General features: G+C 37.6%; 1 protein-coding gene across 3 annotated transcripts; it reads left to right on the forward strand.

Moving 5' to 3' along the window:
• Nucleotides 1-2,201: 2,201 nt before the first annotated feature.
• On the forward strand, nucleotides 2,202-15,956 carry LOC111865258 (inositol polyphosphate 5-phosphatase K). Of its 3 annotated transcripts, XM_023853152.2 has the most exons (11): nucleotides 2,214-2,241; nucleotides 2,319-2,426; nucleotides 3,258-3,340; nucleotides 7,453-7,578; nucleotides 7,928-8,005; nucleotides 8,517-8,664; nucleotides 10,586-10,761; nucleotides 11,853-12,077; nucleotides 13,257-13,410; nucleotides 14,764-14,901; nucleotides 15,658-15,956. In XM_023853152.2, the coding sequence occupies exons 3-11, from the start codon at nucleotides 3,318-3,320 to the stop codon at nucleotides 15,904-15,906; spliced, it is 1,317 nt and encodes a 438-aa protein (XP_023708920.1). In that variant the 5' UTR covers nucleotides 2,214-2,241; nucleotides 2,319-2,426; nucleotides 3,258-3,317; the 3' UTR covers nucleotides 15,907-15,956. The 3 variants fall into 3 exon arrangements, with proteins under 3 accessions (XP_023708919.1, XP_023708921.1, XP_023708920.1); XM_023853151.2 differs by having other exon boundaries at nucleotides 2,202-2,426; XM_023853153.2 differs by lacking the exon at nucleotides 3,258-3,340 and having other exon boundaries at nucleotides 2,202-2,426.
• Nucleotides 15,957-18,234: the final 2,278 nt, after the last annotated feature.

The following is an 18,234-nucleotide window of genomic DNA, read 5'->3' on the forward strand; positions in this document are numbered from 1 at the left end:
TGTACCCTGGGCTCCGGTTCGGCAGACTGGTCAAGCAAATCTAGAATAGAATAGAATAGAATGTATGAGGGGTAGGCCTTCTCAGCCCTTGCACTTAGACCTCAGTGGTCCATTGTGCTTCCCCTTTTTTTAATTATTCCCTCAGCAACCCCACGCTTTGGATGAAGCGCAGGATTTTGGACATGGGGGCGTCAAAATAGTCACTTGGTTCCATGAAGTACTGACCCAAGTGACGTAATCTTAAATAAGCTAATGCCTCACATTCACACAGGATGTGTGTGGCTGTTTCATCTTTTATCTGACACCTCTCACAGGTGGGACTATCACTCAGTCCCAGTTTTAACAGGTGTCCTTTGAGGTGACAGTGTCCTGTAAGTAGTCCTACCACCCATCGTAGCTGGTTCCTGTTGAGCTTCAACAGTTCCTTCGCTCTTTTAGCAGAAGGTCCTCATATGAGTCCCTTTGCTTGCCTGAGTCCAGTTAAGGATTCCAAGCAAATCTAAGTTAGGCCTACATCTGGTAGAGAAATGGCTGCTGGAAAGTGTGCTTGAAACAAGAGATTTAGTACACACAAAAATGATAACAGTTGTACAACAGCTTGATGCTTGAGTCCTTAGCAGTGGCAGACTTCTAACTGAACAGAGTACCATCTTCAGGGCTAAACTTAGTGTCAGATCAGAGAGTGATTCGGTACTGTTCTTGCTGCATTATATATACTGGTCAGTCAGAGTGTAACAATCTGGAATCTTCACTTATTACAATAGCTAAGATGCCTCTAGAACATTCTATTGTTTTCAGTGTGTTAGTTCAGTTGTACATTGCCATATTCTCATACGCAGGTTTACCAATTGTCTGGGTATCATAGATTTATTAAGTCTCTGCTTTCTAGTTCAGAACAAGGTTACTTATGGATAGTGTAAATAACATTTAGCATTTCATCTTGTTCTGTACATCAATAATGGATTTGTATAATTAATGCAGTAATTCTTATATGTAACACCATATACATTAATTCCCATATACATTAGTTCTTATATATACTGCCGTGTGTAACACATCTTTGTCTTTCCCCTCTCTGTATTAAACACCCAAAAAATGTGCAATGATGTGTGTATTTTAATGAGATCTACACTTTCTCTACACCTGATAATTTTCCACTTTGAGGAACAGTGAGAGGGATGTACTTGGAAGAGAGAAAAGTTGTGGCAAAATCTCCCTGTAGTTTTTTTCAAACAGGACTTTCTGCTTAGGAAAAGAAAGAAGTTTATCTGTCCTTGATACTTTGTAATTTCCTTAGTGGAAAGCCTAAAGAGTTATGTCCCTTTTAAAACACTAAAGACATTTCAAAGCAACAAACCTGCCAAAGCTTCCAAAAAGAAAGGTGCAAACTTCTTCAAGATGCAACAAAGGAAGAACTTGAGAGCTCTCTCTTGGGAAGCAAGAAGCAAAATATACTCAATGTGGTATTTCTGGCTCATTGTATCATCAATGAATATTCCAAGAAATTAAATATTGGATATAGATGTAATTTGTTTTTTATCATATACAATTTTTATTTCAGATTTGGGATTATTATTTCTAGCTCTAAATTGAATGTAGTGGATTTTGTTAAAATTTATAGAAAGTTGGTTTACTTTGAACCATTCATTTATACTATGAAAAGCACTGTTTATATTTACACAGAGATCATCATAGTTTGAACTTTTAACTAACAAACTAGTGTCGTCTGCAAAGAATATAGGTAAAAGTAAAAGTAAAGCTATCCCTGTAACAGGCCGTGAAGGCCCATAGGGTTGTGAGACGTTGAGGGTCCCACATTATCTATACAGATTAGTTATTTAGTCGGTACATCATCTTACAAAGTATTGTCCGTTCTGTAGGGAATGTAAAAAAAAAAGAGTGAAATAATATTAGTTAGACGCATTTCTAAAAACAGAATAAGAACCGTTGCAGTACAAGAAACAGGGTAGCATAATTTTTCACTGTTCTGTGACCTCGGTTTTTGGTAAGCTTCGTACGCCTTGGATACGGTAGTGGATAGCAGTACGCCTTTTTACCGACTTAGCTTTCGGCAGTGGCTGCGACCATGTGTCAGAGATAGCTTGGGCGTTTAAAGTAGATTGCAGCATAACTCAATCGTGACGTCACGACCGATATTTTGCGCACGGCTGGACCTAGTGAGCGGTTGTGACGTGACTGTCTGTGACGTAAGGTGGTTGAAGGCCGAGGTAGTTTGTGTAGGTGAGTTGTGGAATGGAAATGTGAAATGCTAGGCCATGCATATGCAACAGAAAATACTAATTATTTTCGTTTATTAGTTAGGAGGAAAGATGAAGTGAAAATGAGTTGTGCTTTAAAAAATGTCTGTGGACTTGCTGCACTGCTCTCCGCTTGATGTAAGGGGGAAGAGCGATGGATAATCTAAGGTACTGCAAATTTTTCGTTTGTGTGTTAATACACTGTCAGTATCATTAAGGCGTAGTAAGTAATCCACTAGGTAAACACGAAGGCGAGTAGTGTCGAGAAGCGTCAAACTCGCCTTACGTAAAGATGTGTTCGTGACAGACTGTGTCATGTAAGAATTAGTTAAGAATTGTTAATACTGTAGTATTTGAGGTTCTCACAGCAGTGGTTATGAAGAGTTCTATCTTCTGGGATATAACGCCGTGTAGCCTGTTAAAAGTCAACCGACGTTTCGGAGGAACATGTCGCCTCCATCTTCAGGGTCAAAGAATACGCCAAGCAAGAAATCGTCGTGAAGCAGGTAGCAAGCTTGCTACTTCCCAGAAGATAGAACTCTTATTAATATTGATGCAGCAATCATTTCCCTTTCTAAAGCAATAAAGGCATTTTATGATGGAACCTTGTTAATCACAGTGTAGTTGATGCTTACATTTACACAAATGACAGTCACAACTATGGTCGTGAAAAAAAATGTATCTGAGGAAGTGATGTATGGAAACAATACCAGGAGAAGTTTCACAGATGTAGAGTGCATGTTTATTATATATCTGTCTTTCTTGAAATGTAGATTGAGTGTGGGTGTTATGAAGCTGACTTTACCCAGCCTAACAAAATCATAAAAGAAATTCAGGCTTTCATCCCAAAACTTTTTGTCACACAACTTGCACTTAAGATGTATATTTATACTTACTGTTTTTTCAAATATAAACTTTTAATTTAAGCAAAGTTTTTTTGTAGTTCCGATATTACCTGTGATTTGTCAAAAAAATTACAAGGCTGGACGTTTTTCCTAGGATGGACCTCCATCCCTACAGTTGACTCACATGCACTCTACTGGATGAATTTCCATTTTTATGAAAATCAACATGGATATTTGGTATGTAGCAGATTTTCCCCCATTATTTAGTAGCTTTAAATATGTAATAAAACAGTAGTTTATATCATTAATGCATACCATAAAACATTCCTAATTTCCTTGTTTTCCCATGGACCTTTTCTCATCAGATAACCAGCAGAGTAAGATACAAGAAGAAAGCATGACTTTTGGAAGGTTTCTGAATAAATGGTATTAAGCCCCAACTAATCACTATATGTATGTTAAATATTAGTAAAGGATTACAGGGTAATAATGCAAATTAAACTAATCTAATTCATCCTTTCTAAAGGCATTTTGAAAAATGTCTTAAGAAGCACCTGTTTCATCATATTCATCTGTTTTTCATGTATCCCTATATCCATATTTAATGAAACCCAATAAAGTAAACTTCCACAAAATTTAAGTAAGTAATTTTGATGTTGTTTTAGTTTGGTTCATTTTTAAGGATTTGTTTACTTAGAGTCTAAATGAAGTTTATTAAATTCTAGATTCTGACAGATTTTGATGAAAGTTAGTTTATGGCACTCCTGTCTTATGAGTCTTGTAAACTTAATTTTCTAAGTAAGATTTGAGGTTTTCACGGCGGTGACTATGAAGAAAGCAGTCTTCTGGGATGTGGCACCATGTATATGTGGTGTTAACCGATGTTTCAGAGGAATGTATCGCCTCCATCTTCAGGGTAGAAGGTCTCTTCGCCTGCGGATTTCTTATATTTTTCCTGCTACCCCGAAGATGGAGGCAAAACGTTCCTCTGAAACATCGGTTAACACCACATATACATGGTGCCACATCCCAGAAGACTGCTTTCTTCATAGTCACCGCCGTGAAAACCTCAAATCTTACTTAGAAAATTAAGTTTACAAGACTCATAAGACAGGAGTGCCATAAACTAACTTTCATCAAAATCTGTCAGAATCTAGAATTTAATAAACTTCATTTAGACTCTAAGTAAACAAATCCTTAAAAATGAACCAAACTAAAACAACATCAAAATTACTTACTTAAATTTTGTGGAAGTTTACTTTATTGGGTTTCATTAAATATGGATATAGGGATACATGAAAAACAGATGAATATGATGAAACAGGTGCTTCTTAAGACATTNGGCATAAATTATTTGCTGATCTAAATATATTTTTGGCATACATTAGAACTTGAATAACAGGTGATGTCATTGTGATCTATAAAATAACACACTATGTGTTAGACATTATTTGCAGGAAGTTAGTTTATCTCAGGATATAATTGCAGTATCTATTAAGTGTGCCATGAAAGCTGTTGTTTAAGCTCCTGCCATGTGGCTGTGTTTCTCAACCTGTGGAACTTGACAGTTGGCTGGTTGGGACGTGAGCTCTAAAAATAGGAACTTCCATTAGTTACTAACATAATACTAAACTGTACATAATTGTAAAAATACTCTTCTTGGAGGAAAAGAAGGTCTGGCTTTGCTGTGATGGAATGAGTTGTGTGTGCATGCACAGTGGAGCTCAAGACTGGGTATCTAGTCTAGCTGATACCTGCTGTACAACACACAACACCATATTCTTATATCCAGTAAGCAACTGCCAGTGTTGTAATGCCAAGCAGACGGGTGCATGTGCTTGTACTTATTAATCCTTTGGGAATGTTTGCTTGTGTACCTTCAATAATATCATGGGAAATCAGTACCTCATTGTATATTTTACTGGTTTGTGACTGGTAGGTGAATTAGGTTTCTTCATGCTCTAAGCAGATGTTGATAACAACTGGAACATCATATCCCTGACTTCAGTGACTCATCAATTGTCATAGAGTTAAAAGGCACATAATGCTGTGTTATTTTCCCTCTCAAAAGCAAGCCTAGAACAGAAAGAAGTAATTATTTTGAAAGTCAAATTCTGAAGTTGATTTTATATTGTTTTTCTGTGCAAAAATCGTAAAATTTCTGGCAATTTCATGACTTTAATTCACAGTAAGGCATTGCTTGATAAACACATCAAATTCCAAATATCTAATGTAATTATAATTTTTATTTCACATTGTAAATTTTACATATGCCTGCAGCTATCTTGCTACTAACTTTGTGTTGTTTTGGAATCTGATTATTCATTATCATCATCACAATCATCAGAATCAGAATCTTGTACTAGACACATGTGGGAGGATAATATTAAGGTGGATCTTAAACATGATGTGAGGTTGAGGACTTTATTCAGTTGAGTCAGTGTAGCATATAGTGGCATGCTGTGTTGAGCATGGTAAGAAGTAAGTGAATTAGTTAACTAGTTACTTGTGCAGTTAATTCGCCCTTGACCACATTCTCACAATTTAGGTCTGTAAGATTTATTTTAAGAATATCCTTCAGTTTATTTCTGAGGGGAATAGGCACACTTAGAATTATTTGGTATGAATTGAGTTTTGTAGAGTTCACTAAGAGTTATGGAATTGGAAAGGTGCCATGATTTGCCTCAAAGATCTTGCTGTATCCTTGCGTCCCTGTAAACTTCCTTCTTCTGTTTCCAGGGAATTAGCCAGTCACTCTAATACCTTCCACTCCTATGTCAACATTTGAGTGCCCAGTACCAGCTCTGTGGCAGTTCTCTGTATTCACTTGCCATCTGTGGTGCTCTTGCAATTCATTCTTCACTCAGGATTACTGAATTTTTGTACTTCCTCCCTTCATTTATTATTCTGAAATAACATAATATTTCAGAAACTGGATCTGTTTCTGTCCTTATGTGAAGTAGTGTGGAGGTGCCTACCCAATTGGGTCCTTCAGATAGAGGTAGTCTCAATCACTGGACCCAGCATTTCTCATGAAGGTGGACACAGAACCAGTTTTGGGTTCTTGTGTTCATCAAGAATGTGAGATTATGGATAAAGTCCAGAAACTCATTAATCCCTAGTGTAATATACAGTTGTCAGAACCTTTTTAGAATTGATTAATTCATCAGTTTACAGTTGAGAACTTGAGGCACTATGCTACAAGCTGGAAGGTCACAGTTTCAAGTCCTGATGAGGTCATTGGATTATTTTCAGTTGACCTAATCCTTCCAGACGTTCTATGGCCCCGGCCCCGACTCAGCATCTAACCGAAATGAGTACCAGGAATATTCTTGGAATATTCTTGGGAGTAAAGGGTGGCCGGCACGTAAGGCTGACAACCATGCCACCATCTATGAGCCGATTGTCTAGAAAATGTGGGAGCCTCAACATCTCACAACCCTATGGGCCTCCACGGCCTGTTACAGGGATACCTTTGCTTTACTTTTTACAGCGGAGAACAGCTGCTGAACTGATATTGGAATGGAAAGGTTTAAACATTCATCGTCCATTTAATAAAGTTAATTTATGTTTAATGTGGCCCTAGTACCATATGCAGCATTCCATATCTGCTCAGAACCATCTGCAGTGGTGAAAAGTGTTACAAATTGTTTAGTTGTATAGGTCTGTGACTGGTTCATTATTGTCATGAAGGTATTTCATGTATGTATAAGAAATTTGTATTTTGTAAGCTGGCTCTGTCTCCATATTTATATAAAGGGAAAGAATGTACAGTGGAGCATCTCGAAGAAGACCACCGATCATTCCGGTCGTAAGTGGTCTTTTATAGGGGCAGTCTCTGAATAGGGGATGGATGGGCTAGAATTTGGATAATTGACTATGTAGACTGTACACAGAGGTTCAGGCACTTTGAGATTAAGGTAGGAATGAGAAGTTGGGAACATGCCCTGCATGGTCAAGAGTGCTAATCTGGTAGGCACATGGCACAGGGGTAGTCTCAGGTATGGAGTCTGCATTCTTCTTCACAGCGCTGGTGATTACAGATGTCGGGGGCTGGAATTCCTATTGAGATGGTTTTTAGAGGGGGTTTGGTCAGGGATATGGCTGGTCTCTAAATAGGGGTTTGCATTGTATTAAAATGGCCTAAAATGGAATCCGTGCCACACAGATATGGTCTTTTAAAGGGGTGGTGAAGAGTCTGATTAGAATTAATGGGTCACAAAGGACTAGTGAAGAAAACACCCTAATAAAATTTCTCAACCAAGGAAAATATTGAGGAAGGTTTCATCTGAAAGTGGCTCCGTAACCTGGGTTATGATAGTACAGTATTAATTGGTTTCCTTCCTTAGGCTGTACATGGTCACATGGAATGTAGCCACTCGCCATCCTGAAGAGGATCTTGCAGAAATGCTTGGTTTTGGAACTTCAGGAAAACACAAAGTCCAAGAAAGACTGCCTGACATTTTTGCTATAGGGTGAGAGAAAATCTTTCATGGTTATGATAGAAAATGCCAAAGTGGCAAAAATAGAGTTGTTATTTCTTTATTTATTATGTATCAACAGACTGTGACAGTGTTAGAAGGGAGTTGATTGAAACAAGCAACACTCTGAACAAGATACTCAGAATACTCGGATTCCCATGTCGATGGAGGGATGAGTAGCAAATTCGTAATTTTTATTATTAAATATGAAATAAATTAGAACATATATATTAGATAAATTGTAAAACTTTTTGTTGAATTTATATATTTATAATGCCAAGTCATCACTAGTTCTTGTCAACCAAACAGTATGAAACTCTTCTGAATAAGTGGTTGTTTTCAGACTACAAGAAGTGAAGTCACAGCCGCAGAACATCTTGATGGATGCAATATTTGATGATCCATGGACCAATGCATACAGGTTAGAACTAGTATGTTTTTATCATCATCGTTTTGTACAGTCTTTCAAATTGTGTATTTTGACGTCAATATACTGAAACACTGTTTTATATTTACAGCCAAAATTTTCAGTTAATAGTTCATGGCTTACAGTAACACTGTCAGATTGAACCAGAAGAAATTGGCACATTTACTTAATGTTTTGCCTCATGTAACCTTAATTATCAGACTCTGCTCCTAAAATTTTGTACAGATGTAGTCTACCATTATTCACCATTCCTATGAAATTTATGCGAACATTTATTTGTGCATAAAATGTTAAAGAGTTATTTCTCCCATGAAACTTTAAGTTTATACCTGATAAGCTTTACATAGTAAAAATCTGTACTTGCAGAAATTTTGTGCAGAGATAGATCACAAACTTGTATGATTATTAATTTATACCATGTTTTGTAGAGCTTGTAGTATTTTCGGTATCATAAGTTGTAAAATGAACTTCTTGTTCCGCTTTAAGATTCATTCTTATTCCACAGGGATGTCCTGGCAAGGTGGGACTATGTGAAGGTGAAGACCATTCGACTACAAGGCTTGCTGCTGAGTTTGTTCTGTTTGAGGAAACATTTACTCCATCTGCGTGATATAGAGACACAGTATACAAGAACAGGGCTCGGCGGTATGTGGGTGTGTATACACAGATTTCTGGTTTATCCTGCATGCTATTATCATAGTTTTTCAGGAAATTTGTATTTTTTTAATACTTTGGATAAAAAACTAGTGAATCTGACTTCATGGTACAGGCTCTTTGTGGAAAGTAACAGAGAAGTCGCAGTAAAATGAGTACAGCTTATAACGAGCCCTACATTATAGTATCAGAAACCATTGGAACTTGTCAGTGTCTTATTGCTGTACATGTGAAAAACCATTGCATAAAACAAGGCCTTTTTTACAAATTATACATCACTCTGTCCAATGTGACCTGTAAGTTTTTTACTACATAAAAACTTAACACCCTGCCTGATTATGTATTTATGTCTCTTGAACCATGTGCCATCATTGGCAGAATTAATTACATAGACCTCCATGGTCTTCGGAATCTGTTATGATCAAAAACTATTGCTGTGCAAAAAAACTAGTGAAAGATGATGCATTTCAAAATAATAACATGTAAATCTATCTCACATTTGGATGAGCTTATATATAGGAAGTAATTTTTAAAGTTAGTAACAAAGAATGAGAGTTAGGACTGATACCCCAACTGGAGACTTAAACAAAATTGAAATTTTGTTTTGTTAAAAAAATTATAAAACAATGTCAGAGACCTGTTTTGTCATAAATATTTTATGCCATGAATATGTTTAAAAAACAATGAGCCACTTCTAAGAAAATTTGCAGAATTTGATGTGAGTGTATAGAGCAAGATTAATTTAATGCTTTTCTACTGTCTGCTTGAAGCTGTTGGTTGTACGTTTACATCATTCCCAACCTTACAAGGTCAATCAGTCATATTTTTATTGATTGCAGCCTTGACAATTAATTTGTGCTTTCACAAACACATAAGTTGCTTTAATATTCATGAACTAGTAAAAGTGAACATCTGAAGCTTTCAGTGCACTCTTGCATTTGGCTTAATGGTGTAGAAATCTTGCAAAGAGCTGTCCAAGCTTTCCTCTTTTCTTTTTCAATATTTGTCTGTCTTTCTGTATATTTTTTTCCCCCCCCCCCATCATACTTTCTTGCAGTTCCTATCATTTGAGTACCAGGAGCTCTTTCCCTGGAGAGTAAAGCTGCCGGGGTGTGAAGCTGACCACTCCCCAATACACCTTCATGGCGTAGTTAAGCATGGAGACAACTTTACATTTTACTTTCTTGCAGTATCTTACTTCTTCCAGCGTATCTTTTTTTTTTCTTACTATATTCTTGTTCTTTGTTCCCTCCTGCCAGGATTGGTTGGGTCTCTCTTTAGGTCATCTTTATTGTGTTCTTGCCCATCTGACTTAACAGTATCAAGGCACAAGAGACCGCTGTAGGTCGCGATGCAAGGCCCACTCCTTTNCCGCTGTGAAAGCCTCAAATCTTACATATATTCTTGTTCTTTGTTCCCTCCTGCCAGGATTGTTTGGGTCTCTCTTTAGGTCATCTTTATCGTGTTCTTGCCCATCTGACTTAACAGTATCAAGGCACAAGAGACCGCTGTAGGTCGCGGTGCAAGGCCCACCCCTTTACATTCATAACAGATTCTTTAATTTTTATCCTTTTTTCTTTACACATCAGTATGTTTTGAATATTCTGTTCCCATGCTAACACAGTATTACCAAAGCCCATCATTGGACATAACCCTAGGCCAGTTTAGTCAAGTTCACATCCTTAAGATCTGATTTATCCCCCTCCCCCCTTTTCATTTTTATAGGTGACTGCTCTCAGAGAGTTTCCTTTGGCAAGAATTATCTAAATATTCATTGATTTCTCATTTCAGCTGTATGTTTGGCTCACTGATTACTGTACTTCACATTCTTTGAACTGTATAAATTACAAAGTTTCATGTAAGGAATGTACTTTGTTGATGTGAAGGAATTTATATTATATGCACTGTTTATATCCTCAGGGAAACAAGGGAGCAGTGACCATTCGACTGAGTATATATGGCTGCTCAGTATGCCTCGTGAACTGCCACCTCACCCCACATGATCACCTGCTGCAGGAACGTATAGCGGATTACAACAACATTATTAAGAGCCAGCTGTTTCGTGCCAAGGAGACCAGCAACATCTTTTTCCACGAGTTAGTTAATCTGCAGTCTGGCATGGCTCATAGCATTCAGTAACATAGTATGCCAGTCTCTTCTTTTATCCCTTACTTTTTGTACTTCATAAAGTTCCATTGTAGGTTATTTATTTAGCTTTGAATGAATTGTAAAAAGATTGTAACATGCAAGGTGACACCCTCGGACCAATATTACAGCAGATAATTTTTGTGAAGACTGTTGTCCTCTCTCTCTCATATTCTGTGGTAGAAATAATAGTTGAAATATTTAATTATCATTAGCACATCCAAGCTTGTTCATTGTGTACATAATTTTTTTTTAATCTTTATTCCTGTGTGGCTTTCTCTCCCCTTGTTATCTTCATTGCTGCTTCATTTCTTCATGTTCCATGTTTTAATATAGTATCCAATTGTCCTGGAGGCATAGTCAACTTTTCAGTAATATAGATTTTTGTGTTGATTAAAACGGAACATTGCTGTAAGAAATGAGCAGGTTCATTATTCAATGCGTTTTTGAGGCTTCTCAGTAAAGAGGCATAATATTTTTTTGGTTAACAAGAATTTATTTGCAACATTAACATAATAATAACAATAATAATAATAATGGAATGTCATTATATGGAAACTATGAATAATTTTCCTTTGGCCCGTGGGAATATATTCAGAGACAGATGTGATAAATTGGAAATTCTGTTATTTCAGTGCAGTTTATTTTTAAAGAAAAAGCCTTTCCAGTTTATCATCCTATCATCTGATGCTTGATAATCTTTGTGCTGAGAAAGCATCATTAAATAACTCACAGGAAAGAAAAGAAAACTTGATTCAAAGTTCTTAGGATATTTACCAAGACATCATCTGCAGAATTTATGTAGCATTGATAATATGAAAGGATGATAATGTATTGTGAATTGGAAAGAACTGGTAAGGAAGCAGTTATGACCTTTATGAAGTACATAACACCACTTACGTTATGAGAATGAGGAAAGCTACTTGACCTCAGTCTGCTCAGTTGAGTTCATAGTAAAGATTTTAATTCAGGACCTACTGGATATGAAACAGAACAGTACAGTGCAGTATTAATTCAAGGTGAAATGCTCCATCTGTTTCAGCTATGTGTTCTGGATAGGTGACATGAACTTTCGACTTGTGGATGGCTATAGTGCTGAGGAAATAGACCATCTTATTAGGAAGGGAGAATTGATGAGGTTACTGGATAAAGATCAGCTTTTGCAAGTGATGTCAAGTGGTGAAGCATTCAGTGAATTGTCCGAGCAACTGCCTACATTCCCTCCCACCTACAAGTTTGAATTCCATTCCTCAAGATATGATCTCAAGTAAGTCACTCTGTAAGAAATTAACTTTTAGCAATTACAGAAACTCCTTATTGTGTTGGAACCCGAAGATTCATCCCTCAGAATTACTGGGATTTTGAACTGTTTCCATCGTCCGGTATTCTAGATAATAGAAAACACGTTTTGGGAACTGGATCTCTTTTTAATTATCGTTTGTCACGTGTTGGGTATATAATGCGACAAATAACTTCACGCCATATTGGATCAAACGAATTTATTCCACACTCGCTCTTGCAGTTACACAATTTACAATTTCCCAAGTACTGCCATCTGCAGTATCACAATTAATTATCCATTCACTCAGTACAACTCGACTCGTCGGCTGCTAGATTGAAACTGACTGGTTACTCCCTCTCCATTAACTCACTCAGTACTCACTACTGAATAGTGTTCACTGCTCCGTATTTAGGCTCGGCACAGACAACGCAGAAAACAGTTATGTGATAGGTACCAGTGTTGCTTAACATCGTGTTTACTAATTGTCTAGCAACACTGTCGAGGGTTGGTTACTGCTGTGTAGTAACCACAGTATCCCTTGTTACAACACTGTGGGAAGTGATGTTATGTCACCGCAGCAATGGTTGCCTGACACAGTTGCTCTTCTGTTATGTCACCGCGGGGAGGGGGTGTTTACCAAGCATTGCATACTGATAGAAGGAGTGGGGGTATATGACGTCACTCGTGAGACCGCAGAGTACACGTGACCCCTACTTCCTGTTGCGCCATCCACGTTATAATATGTTAAACATGGCAGGTAGGTTTAATTTAACTTGCATTAGATTTAGCAGAGACTTACAGTCACTATTTCAATAGTGACTTCAGTTAAATGTGAAACATGTTGTTAGTTCTGTTCTCGCTGTTATGAATGTCTGTGAATAGGTGATGCAACTAAGAAAAATCCCCCTCCTTTCACAGACACTGAAGGTCAAACCACTGCTCACCACTGGTCCCAGTTGTGAACCATTTCTGCCCAGTTCATAGCTTCACACTGCCTAGGTTTTCCAAGTTATCTCTTGCTCCTGAGGTTTTCCAACCAAAGTTTTGTATTCCATGTTTTCTCTATCCATACTGCTTGTCTGCTCATCAGATGACTGGAACAATAAGCAGTCAATAATACAGACTGAGACCCAACACTGACTACTTTAAAATTCTTTATTTCAGACGCCGTCCTTCGTGGACTGATCGAATTCTGTACAAAGTGAATGCTAATGTATATGAGAACTTGACACTACAAGCAGAGCAAGTATCTTACAGAAGTGTGGAGGAATATGTTCAGAGTGACCACAAACCTGTTATTGGGGAATTCATAATCAAGGTACACAAACAAACATAAACATATCGGTATAGAAGGATTACAGCTTCACAGTGGTACATATTGAGTCAGAAGTTAGCTTATCTTGTTTTGGCACCTTAAAGAAATCAGCACTTTTATTTTACTGTATTTCAGTGCAAAACTGGATTCATTTAATGTAATGTACTTTGGAATATATTTTTTGGTTATGTTTCTCAGAATGTCTGTTTAGATGTACATACATTAATAGTTGCTAGCAAAGTAACTAACTGCATTGAGCATTACATAAGAGAACCAGCCTCTGTGCCTCGTAGCAACCTGTTATTGCAGATAAGCATTTGAGTGTTTCATCACAACAGGATATTGGTTGTACACACACAAAACAGCTTTGTAAGAAGTCTGTGTGCTTGAGTGTCTTGGGATTAACAGGCACATCGCACTGAACCTGTTCTGGTTATAAGGTCTTTTTTTATGCACATGTGAATTGAAACCATTATAGTCTATCTCATGGAACCAAGTACAGATTCATTCATTAGGCAGGTGATATTTTGTGCTTCAAACCTGACTGTTGAGGAAGTGAACAAGATGCTCCAGAACTGTACTGGACCAAAGTGACATGGAGCACTCCTACAATGAGTCTTATTCATACCCTGATATAGAACCCAAAGTCCACAGATATGAAATTGGTGATACTGAGTTGTAAAATGTCCAGCTAAACAAAAGAAGGTTTCCAAAGAAAATCTCTTGCTTTCTGAGATTAAGTGGAATAATAACACTAATTTCACTCCTGCAGTGCATGAATTTGATGGCATCACATAATGTTCATTAAAATGTTATATACAGTTTCCTGATTGCCGCATAGTAAAGTTTGAGGATTTTAAGCAAATTTCTGAACTTCTGGAATTTGATGTCTCATAGTCTGGTGGATGTTTACTAAACTTTTAAGAGGAACATGCTTATTCATCTTCAGGACAGAAGAGTAAGAGTACCTTCAAAATGGAGGCAACATGTTCCTCCAAAACACTGGTAAACATCTGTCAGTACGTGGCATCATTTCTCGGAAGACTAGATGTTACCACCATGAGAAACTTCAAGCCGTAACAACCTTCTGGACTGTCAGGAGGACAAAGATTTTGATATACCAAGTACTGATAATGAAGTTTCTTTTTGTGGCTGTCCAAGTGTTCAAGTTCTGTATCCCAAAGCATTTTGAAATGGTGATCAGGAATGGAGTCCTGTTCATCTGTCCCAAAGCCAGGAACATTACTGTATGAACTATACTTGAAGGAATTTAAGAAGTATAGTCAGTAGGTAATTTAATTTTTAGTTGTCTTTCAGAGTCTGTCTGACTTACTGTATCAAATTATGCTGTTGCAGGTTTTCAGTGATTACTATGAGCGTGTTGTTGAGTTCCTGCCTTTTGAGCTGTGGTATGTAGACGAAGAGAATTCGGCCTCATATACACTTTCTGGAGATGTACAGCCAACCTTGTGGGACTGGATTGGTGTTTTTAAGGTATTAGACACTTAGGTTTTCTCAGACTATAATTAGACTAGTAAAGGCGAAGCTATCCCTGTAACAGGCTGTGGAGGCCCATGGCGTTGTGAGATGTTGAGGTTCCTACATTTTCTAGACAGTAGGCTCATAGATGGCGGCAAGGTTGTCAGCCCTATGCACCGGCCACCCTTTACCTCCAACAATATTGACAGTTCGCACTGAAAGCTCTAGCAGAAATTTAATTTTCATATGCATTGGTGCAAGGCTTTACATGAAGCTTACGAAGCTATCAAATTTTTAAAGAAATGGGTCATCATCATATTTTTAGTTACATGACATGAAATACTTGACGTGCGTTAGTAAAGTGTAGAACTCTTATTTGTAACATGTTTTGGTATGTTGTGTCTTTATAAAATTCAAGCAAGAATTGTGTATGACTTTGCAGTTCCCACAGTTGTTTAGCTGTGATTGCAATACAGTAATATCTGCAGCAAGCCACACTGAAGATGAATAAGGAATGCAAAATCATAAAGAATGCACTTAGGAAATGTATGTATTCTTAAATGGTGCACTTCTACTTGATATAATGATAGTCCTTCAGCTATGTATTTGGCAGGTCCCTGATTTGAATTTCAGGTGGGTTACTGACTGTTGTGGTTGAAAATGTGATTCCTGCAGTATGGTCAACACTTAGACAGTTGGATGACAACAAAATATGGTACAGTACTTCAGCTGTTGGTTTTATCCACTTCTGAATGATGACTGTATTTGCAGGATGGATTCACTAGTCTGGATGACTATCTCTGCTATGTATATGCTGCCAGGAGCACTGTCAGTGGGAACAGCAACTGTAGGGTGAAGAAAGTGGATTTCCCAGACACAGCTGTGAGAGAAGTTGGACCTTACCGCCTCTTGTATTTTAGCCACAATTCAGGGAGCGTGTTGGGAATGAGTGAAGCATTCGAGGTGTGCCGTCGTGACAACGGTCAACTAACACAGTTCGTATGCAGGGATAGCTACTGAGAACCATGTCAGTAGAGTCACTTTTTATAATATGGTGCTGAATTATTACAGCAGATAGATTGTTTGCTGATCTGAGATAAATGATATAGGTTTATCATTTTGTTTTAAAAATGTCTCCATTTCTGGCCACAAAACATTGTATACCTGTCTATCATGTTAAAATTATTTATGCATTTGATGGAATCGTGTTGTTCCTTGCCACTGATTCTGTTATGTTAATCTTTTGTTTATCTTTATCTTGTGGTTTTTCTATTTCTGTTCTTGCACGTCATAAGTATCTGCACCTGCCTTTCATATTAATTTCTCTCCTCCATTGCTTCATAAATTCCTTATATCACATTTATATCTCCTCATGTGCAATGAAAAAGCAGTTTCAGTCACCCATGTGTCTCCATTCTTTTTACATATTCACACCATTGGAGTGTATTCACACAATGTTTCATTTATGTCCCTTGTTTATCTGGACATTTCATTCTTCACTCAAATCCATGAAGCTATTTTCAAACGTTTTAAAAACTTAATTTCTAGTGATTTGAACAGTGTTCTGTCTCTCTGATTTGGTATCTCATTATTCTGTCCCCTAATTTAATATATAATATATGGGGTGTGCAGAAATAGTGAAGTGCTTTTAAAATGTGATTAAGTATTACAAAAGGCATGTTATTATATAATGTTTCTTTAGTCTTTGACATTTTATACAGTATTTTACTTTTTGTAAAGTATATCATTTATGTCACCCGATGAGCAGTTAGGTTTGGTAAACTAGGAGGCCAGGGTACGTCAGTGAAACAAATTGTGAAGTTGCATAAGTAGTAGCACCATCTTGCTGAAACCATACATTTTCATGCTATTGGAGAGTCTGTACTCTCTGCATGGAAAATAGCTCAATCACGTAACATTTCAACATGACTGATGGCTTTCTCGTTTTAATTTTCAAAGAAATAGAGTCTAGAGTGCACACACCAAGCAGTAACTTTTGGCTTGTACAGGGAGTGTAGGTATTCATATCTTCAGTGGCCCAGAATTGAAAGATTTACCTATTGACAGTGATGTACAAGTGCAAATGTAGATGATCACTTACTGGAATATTGTCTGGCATGGCTGGGTTACCAGCCATCTGTTCAGGACAGTGCTGATAGAATTACAAGCACACCTCTTTCTCATGGTTACTTAGCTGTTGTGTTCCTTGAATATTGCAAGAATGAAAGTTAGCTCACTGTGCACCATACACTCCTGTTAAGCTGGGTATCGATTGCGTGCAGCAGAACGAACGCTGCTGTGTGCAAACTTGGCATGTGCTGAGCCAAATCAGAGCGGTTCTTTGTCCTGCGGTAAAGGGATTTCAGTGTGCTGTGCTCTTTCAGTTGAGATGGTCTTGTGGCCTTCCGGTGTTTCTTTCACGGCAAAATAGAGAATGGAATGTGTCTGGCTCTCATGCAGCTTTATAAATCTAAAGAGGTATTGTGGAATTCAAAAAGCGCTAATTACCATAAAAGTATACAAAAGGATCCATGGAAAGACAGGTGACTAAATGAAAATGCCACTTCAGTATTTAAAAAAGAAGGTGACAACTTTATTGGCTTCATACAGAAGAGAAAAGTCTCACATAACTGGTTCTGATATGAACATATTTATTAAATTGCTAATATACCACTTGTATTATCTGTAATTATGCCAATACACTAATAATTTATTGTTTATTTACAGCTGCAGGTACTGTTTACATATCCAAATGGTTCACATTCAATGAATTCATCTTTATGGCTAAAAAGAATACTCTCAACGAAACTGTAGGTGCTTTGTCTAATTCCTTCATCCACCAACACACTTTTCATTTCAGTTTCTTTTTTTCTTCGATAATGTTGAATATCAACATAAAGGCAGCTGCTGCATGTGCAGTATTCATGGCGATCTTGCGAGAACTGAGGAACAGCATCAATCAACAGCCACACATGGCTGCCGTGGTTCAATGCTGGACACGAACATGGTAAACAAATGAACGAGTTTGCTGCACGCAGCAGCCGCGTACAGTCGATATCCAGCTTTAGTCCTGCTTAAAACTTTAGTGTGCTTACTTGCTGTTCTCTTGAGACTGTGGTTGATGCCAACACTAAGATAATATTCCTAGTTATGCTGACTGAACAAGTTCAGCCAGGTGGCTTTTTACAAGTTATACGGCCTTCTTCACACTGCTGTCTGACCCAGTGGTCAAATGCACAGGGACTTCCTGTTGGTTTTACACTTGTTGAAATCCTTGTTATAACTCTGTAATGGACCTGATTGGAGGAAAGACCACTATGACATGCTCATGCTGTCACATTGTTCAAT

Source organism: Cryptotermes secundus, unplaced genomic scaffold (assembly GCF_002891405.2).
Source record: "Cryptotermes secundus unplaced genomic scaffold, Csec_1.0 scaffold975, whole genome shotgun sequence".
NCBI lineage: Eukaryota > Metazoa > Arthropoda > Insecta > Blattodea > Kalotermitidae > Cryptotermes > Cryptotermes secundus.